Source organism: Octopus sinensis, unplaced genomic scaffold (assembly GCF_006345805.1).
Source record: "Octopus sinensis unplaced genomic scaffold, ASM634580v1 Contig15822, whole genome shotgun sequence".
Lineage (NCBI taxonomy): Eukaryota > Metazoa > Mollusca > Cephalopoda > Octopoda > Octopodidae > Octopus > Octopus sinensis.
Genome location: NW_021833937.1, coordinates 49410 through 57089, shown reverse-complemented (window position 1 = coordinate 57089; position 7680 = coordinate 49410). Strand labels below are relative to the sequence as shown.

The 7680-nt window shown below is 40.6% G+C and overlaps 1 protein-coding gene across 1 annotated transcript in view; it reads right to left on the bottom strand.

Annotated features, from left to right (window-relative positions):
* Positions 1–260: 260 nt before the first annotated feature.
* Positions 261–7680, bottom strand: part of LOC115230583 (nose resistant to fluoxetine protein 6) — a 35501-nt gene continuing 28081 nt past the window's right edge. The window contains exons 7-11 of the mRNA XM_029800724.2: positions 5944–6037; positions 5364–5456; positions 4320–4491; positions 3396–3475; positions 261–414 (exon numbers count right to left, since the gene is read on the bottom strand). Of these exons, the coding sequence (XP_029656584.2) occupies positions 297–414; positions 3396–3475; positions 4320–4491; positions 5364–5456; positions 5944–6037 (557 nt within the window). The 3' untranslated portion in view covers positions 261–296. The remainder of the gene's footprint in view (positions 415–3395; positions 3476–4319; positions 4492–5363; positions 5457–5943; positions 6038–7680) is intronic.

Here is a 7680-nt window from a genome sequence, read left to right as displayed (position 1 = left end):
ATCTTTCATCTCAATCGAAAGAGAGGGGCTTTCTCCGTCCAGGTTGCGGATCCGTGGAATAAGCTGCCGGACGAGATAGTGAAGATGCCGACGACCGCTCGGTTCAAAGTCTCCCTTGACCACAAGTGGCCTGAACTCTTTACATGATCACCACCCTGTACATAACTCCATGTCCCCTTACATGGCCTTGCTTTTTGCTTTTTGAGCCAAAAAATTAATTAACTAACTAACTAACTAGCATACTTACATAACTACACACACACAAGCATCTCTTGATCTCCATATGTAAATACTACTTACTGTTGTTGTGTTATAAATGTAATAGCGCTGTGATTGAGCGTTGCTATGACAGCGGTTGTCACAAAATGGGCCACAAGGAGCAGAAGGGCAACGAGATGACCGAGTTTAGCCGATCTGAAAGAGACAACATCAAAAACACATTGAGAAATGCATATCACCTTTTTTTCTCTTTAATAATAATAATGAAATTAATTGTATACAGTGCTCAGGTGCACCACAACTTGTCAGACAGTGCATATAAAGTACATGCAGTAATGTACAAATGTCTGGGAAGTGAACAATGTATGAGTCAGATACATGCCTGTGTGTGTATGGAGGGGAGGAGAAGATCAGGTGTAGTGTTGGCGAATCTCAGGAAGCATGGAAATCTTGAAGGATGCAGTGCTCCGACAACTAACAACTGATGCCGGCAGTTTGTTCCATGCTTTAGCGTGTGTATGGAGGGGAGAAAATCAAGTGTAGTGTTGGCGAATCTCAGGAAGCATGGAAGTTTTGAAGGATGTAGTGCTCCGACAACCAACAACTGATGCTGGCAGTTTGTTCCATGCTTCAGTGTGTGTATGGAGGGGAGAAAATCAAGTGTAGTGTTGGCGAATCTCAGGAAGCATGGAAGTTTTGAAGGATGCAGTGCTCCGACAACCAACAACTGATGCCGGCAGTTTGTTCCATGCTTCAGCAACTCACAGCGTGAAAAAATGTTTCCTGAAGTCATGGGAGGAGCTGTGCTGTTTTCTGACTTTGTAAATATGTCCACGGGTGTTAGACAGGTGGAGTTTGAAAAGGTGCTCAGAGTTATTGTTTGTAAGATGGTTAATAGTTTTATGGGTGTCTGCCAAGTCAGCTGCCAGACGTCGGATTTTCAATGTGTCCATGCCCAGGGAAGAAGTAAGGCGTTCAGGATATGGCAAATGCCTGATGGAGGGTATTCTTTTGGTTGCACGTCGCTGAACAGCTTCCAGACGATTGATATCCTGAGCAAGATAGGGGTTCCAGACCGGTGATGCAAATTCCAGGTGAATTTGTTTTGGTCTTGTAAGCTATTTGGTGACCCTGTCAGTGCTGGTGCCATGTGAAAAGCACCCAGTCCACACTGTAAAGTGGTTGATTCTAGGAAGGGCATCCAGCTGCCAGAACAGTCACAGATGTCTGGTGAGCTCACTGCCCCATCATCGTAGGCCCTAAGCTTTAAACACTGAGCCCTGCACCTTCACCCATTGTGTGTGTGTGTGGGGCTGTGTGGTAAGTAGCTTGCTTACCAACCACATGGTTCCGGGTTCAGTCCCACTGCGTGACACCTTGGGCAAGTGTCTTCTGCTATAGCCCCGGGCCGACCAATGCCTTGTGAGTGGATTTGGTAGACGGAAACTGAAAGAAGCCTGTCGTATATATGTATATATATATATGTGTATATGTGTGTTTGTGTGTCTGTGTTTGTCCCCCTAGCATTGCTTGACAACCGATGCTGGTGTGTTTACGTCCCCGTCACTTAGCGGTTCGGCAAAAGTTACCGATAGAATATGTACTGGGCTTACAAAGAATAAGTCCCGGGGTCGATTTGCTCGACTAAAGGCGGTGCTCCAGCATGGCCGCAGTCAAATGACTGAAACAAGTAAAAGAGAAAAAGAGAGTATATATGTGTGTGTGTCAGGTCACTTTCGAGTGCTACTGGTAACATGTAACCCAGTACAACCTGTTGCATGGTCGGGCCATCGGCAACTAAACCGGCAGCCCCACCAAGCTCGCTTGGTGAGGAGGGTGTTTATTGGACACCCTGCGGGATGAAAAACAAAACCCGTCAAAGGGCGGAGGAACTCTTGAGAGTCAACGGCCATCCAATAAATGTCTTAAGGCTGTATCATGCGCGGGGACATAGAAATAATCGGACTGAATACCCGATCGTGCGGTTAAATCATTGGGAGTGAAGGACTCCTAGCCTTTGTCAGGGCATCCTTCTAGGAGAAGGTAACTCATGTATCTGGGATAACTCCAACATAAAACCTGCGGCTCAGTGGTTACCGATGATGTTGACTTGTTCTTCTTTTCGGATTATGGCTGCTGTTGCTTAGTGAGTGGGATTGACTCAGTGCACAGCTTTTCCTCACTTAAAAAAAAATCTTCTTGTACAGGTATTGCACGATAACAACATTATTCATGATTGTTGCTAGTGCTGTGAGTCTCAACTGAATAGCTGGCTGTAGTCTTAAAAAGCAAATAAAAGTCACATTCGATCACAGCACCAATAACAGTTAAGCTTCGTGCAATGGCCATACTCGATAACGAGGGGGCAGCCATCATATATATATATATATATCATTATCATCATATATATATATGTATATACTAGCAGCTAAGCCTGGTTTCACTTGGTCCGTTTGGATGACGTGGTCGGGATGATTGACGTATTTGTACATAGACTGTTTCTGAGAGCAGATGAGGATGGTGACAACGATTTAAAGGCAGTGAAATCCACCCTGATCCTGCTAGGGTACAACTATCTTGAGGGCATTGCCCTGCCACTGAGAGATGTTCTGTTTCTCCCTAGCTGAATGTCCCACACTGTCCCTTAACCCTTTTGTTACCATATTTCTGCTGAGATGCTCTGTGTTTCTGTCAATTATTTTAAATATAACAAAGAATTTAGTAAAATAACTTAGTTATCATTCAGCTAGTGTTAGGAACATAAATTGTGACTAAGGTTTGGTGGAAGATTTTAATTCAAAACTTATGAAAACAAGACATTTGTACTAAAGAGCCAGAGGTGGTTTCAGCCAGGTTGGTATCAAAAGGGTTAAGAATTGTTTCTCTATTCTATATCTTAACCCTTTTTGTTACCATATTTCTGCTGAGATGCTCTGTGGTTTCTGTCAATTATTTTAAATATAACAAAGAATTTAGTAAAATAACTTAGTTTCATTCAGCTAGTGTTGGACTAAATTGTGACTAAGGTTTGTGGAAGATTTTATTCAAAACTTATGAAAGAAACATTTTACCACAGAGCCAGAGCCGGTTTTGCCAGTTGGTAATGAAAGGGTTAATGCTTCTCAGCTCTGTTAATTCTGTAAGGTGTGAGTGTGGAGGGGGGAGAGATTACTTACTTGTAGAGGGGAATAATAATAAGGGGGCTGATCCAATAGAACTGCATGTCATTGGCCAGGTACCAGCTCCATCCCATACACTGCAACATAACAACAACAACAATAATAATAATGATAATTCGTTCGTTTATTGGCCACATAAAGGGACAAAACACAGGACGAAAGTTACAAAGGGTTTTGTCCGTTTGAAAAAGGTCCATGTACAAAAGCAGGATGACAACGAAATATAAGTAACAATTAAAACTCCCAATAGGGGGAGGCGCTTCGAAAGGGTTACGTGGGAAAACCCATAAAAGCCACGGGAGCCTGGTCAAAAGGGGGATAGAGAGCCCCTTTCTCCTTTTATAATACTTTTTTATACTACATAATATCTAACCCATAAAAGCTATGGGAGCCTGGTCAAAAGGTGGGTAGAGAGCCCCTTTCTCATTTTATATTACCTTTTAATTCTCACAGGTGTATCCTCAGAATTGGTCCGTTCATACTGACCATTCTTCCAGACATTCACCCACTTTCAATAAACTTGCTACCAGACATCACTTCCCTCTCTACTCTCATCTTCCTTTTCAAGTGAAACTTGACAAAGTTGACGAGGCCTTGGCCAAAGAGGAAAGTGTCTGACCTTAGCCCTTTCAAACGGGTCCACCATACCACCTCTCTCGCTACAGCCACTAGGCAAAGGAAAACTGCCTTGCCCTCCTGGTTAAAGGAGGTCGGCGGGGCAATCCTCAACTTAATCCGTTTGTCTGTCCTTGTTTGTTCTCTCTGTGTTTAGCCCGTTGTGGGTAGTAAAGAAACAGGTATGGCATATGGTATTAGAGTCTTTTTGTGGGGTGGACGGCAGGGGAAGCTATACAGGGTAGATAGGGTGGGTGGTGGTGTTGGGGTTGGGGGTGGATGATGGTTAAGTAGACATCAACTTACCATATTTTTTGAGGCGTTGGGCATAAAATTGTTGATGTAGAAAAGATTGTAATACCAAGAATTTTTGCAGAAGTCCTTCTCGAGTCCCTGCGGGGGCCAGAAGGGGCCGTGTCCCATGTATCGGAACAAAGGTATATAGAGCATCATCAAGAGCATGTAAGGCGGCGTCAGACTGAAGAAAGACAAAAACATCAATTTAACTTGCATTCTATACACAACTAGCAGTATCGCCCGGCGTTGCTCGGGTTTGTAAGGGAAATAACTATATAAGCATGTTTAGAGAGTTACTTCCCTTATATAAGCCGAGCAAAAATCATTAAAAATGATGGTAAATTTTTTTTTTTAATCGTTGACTCATCGTAGACATTTTTAGTTACTTTCCTTATATAATAGTGAAAAAATGCATTAAAATGGAAAAAAATGATGGTAAAATTTTTTTTTAATCGTTAACTCATCGTAGACATTTTTAGTTACTTTCCTTATATAATAGCGAAAAAATGCATTAAAATGGAAAAAAATGATGGTAAATTTTTTTTTAAATCGTAGACTCATCGTAGATGCGCGCTAATACCCAGAAGGGCTCGATATGAATCACGACTATAGGATACCCGGTTTTGGTTAAACTGCACCACAAAATGTGGGAGTAGTTAGGAATCTAAATCGGAGGAGACAGAGTCTCACACACACAACCTCAAATTTATATATAAAGATGGTAAACAATGTATTATATTGGGTTGTCCGGAAAGTGCGTGCCGATTTTTAATTAACCAAATATGAACCATTTTGTTGCACAATGCGTCTCCATCTTTCCTTTAACTTGAAAATACCCTCTTCCCAGATTGAGGTGTCTCGGAAGGGTAAGTCGAAAGATAAGCTACTGTAAATCGGCACAAACTTTCTGGACAACCCAATAATAATAATAATAATAATAATGGTTTCAAATTTTGCCCCGAGGGCAGCATTTTTGAGGGATTGATGGCCTGCACTGCTCTCTCACTCAATAATAATAATAATAATAATAATAATGGTGTGGGAGGTACTTACCGCCAGAATCGATGGATGTAGAAGTAGAACCAGTTCATCTTGCCTCCATTGGCTTTCATGGCCCTTAGGGTACTGTAAGAGACTAGGAGACCACTGTAGAGGAAGAATGAGAGGCAGTGAGTGTTGTGAGAGAGGGGGGTGAATAGGTAGGTGACAGAGAAGGGTGGAGGGGTGTGGAAATGATGGAGAAGGGGGTAGTGGGAGGTAGTTGATAGAAAGGAGTTGTAGTGGGAGGCAACTGTTAGAGGGAGGGTTAGGGAAGGGGATGAGGAGAAAGAAGGAGGTAGTGAGAGAGGTGGGACAGAGAAGGGTGTAGTGGGAGACAGAGGTGGGGGATGGTTGCGGTGGGAGGTAGGTATTGTACAGACAAGTCTAACACACACACACACACACATACAGCCCATCATACACACACACACTTATTAAAATCAAAAAATATTAAATGCTAATGATGGTGTTAGTGGTGGTGATAACAATGATAGTGATGGTGGTGGTGTTGATGATTATGATAATAATGCTAATGATAGAAAAGCCAAGAACAATAAAGGTGAGATGATGATGATGACAGTTTTCTGCTTACCTCAGTAAGAAAAATGAGTCGACAGAGACCAGGGCGTTGGCGATAGCCTGGAATGCAAATCCTTTGATAATGTCGTAAGAAATTGTAGGGTTCACTGTGAACAGACAAAGAAATATAGGCCAGACTTGTACTAAATCATACAAAACAACATCCTATGCATTGCACAACTTTCCAGACTTTAAGAAACAAAACATATTCTTTTATTCTTTTACTTGTTTCAGTAATTTAAGTGTAGCCATGCTGGAGCACCACCTTAAAGGGTGTTAGTCGATCAAATCGACCCCAGGACTTATTCTTTGTAAACTTTGTTCTTATTCTGTCAGTCTCTTTTGCTGAACCACTAAGTTACGGGGACATAAACACACCAACATCATTTGTCAAGCGATGGCAGGGGGACAAACACAGACACACAAATACATGCACATATATATATAATATATATATATATATATAGTAAAGAAAATAAGATGGCTAGCAGCAGGTTTGTTTCGCCTCATACCGAAGGAATTAGAAATGACAGTCAAAGACCGTTTTTTTCCATTTTCTATAAGTGGAGATTCAAAAACGAAGGCCCTTACGGCTCACATACACACAAACCGGAGTGGCAAATATACGAAAGCAGTCACTTACCGTTAATAGCGAACACCGTGTTTCTGGATCACAAACATAGAAAGAGTAGTTTGAATTCCGTCATCACGCCATATTCGATAGCTTACCAAATGCACCAGCCCTCACTTCTGACCCGCGACATCAGATAGTGGGGGGAAGTGCGCAGATGTTAAAACTAAGTAACGACTGAGAAGTAAATTTTCCCTCCAAAATTCTGCCATGCGCTCCTTCTGGGTAATCGTAATGGAATGAGGAATCCACATGGTAATGCAATAAAAATGGTAAACAATTTTCCTGTGGTTTTTTCATGTAACCAACAATTATTTACCGGTAAATTTCGGTATGTAAATACGACAAATTAATTGTCAGGACCTTTGTAAGGTTCAGTATATAGTAAAGAAAATAAGATGGCTAGCAGCAGGCTGTTTCGCCTCATACCATATATATATATGTGTGTGTGTATATATATATATGTGTGTATATGTGTATATATATGTATATATATGTGTGTGTGTGTGTATATGTGTATATATATGTATATATATATATATGTGTGTGTGTGTATATGTGTATATATATGTATATATATATATATGTGTGTGTGTATGTGTATATATAGGTATATATATATGTGTGTGTGTGTATATATATATATATATATTATATAGTCAAAATAAGCAACAGGATATCAAGTAGTGATGCAGTGAGACATTTTCAAGGGGGTCCATTTAATTGAACAATGCAATCATTACATCAATTTAAATGCAGTGCCATCTTCAGCTGCACAAATACATAATTGGAATTTTAACAAGTAGGACACATTAATATAATTTTTCTCAAATATTTTAATAGAGCAAGAAGATGGAAGAAATTCATGTTGTCGCTATTGTAGCTAAGAATAGACTACGCTTCCAAGAATCGTATGAAGCCTATTGGGGTCATAGTATTGTAAGAGATTGTGATTGCCTGAAAGCAATGAAGAACTAAAAGAATCATCCATAACTTGCAGTAAGCAACATTTATTAAACGTTATTACTGTTATTTCTTTATTTTATGCAAACAAAATGCACAAAAAAGCTACACGTTTGCATTATGTTATATATACAATAATAATAAAAGACGTTACGT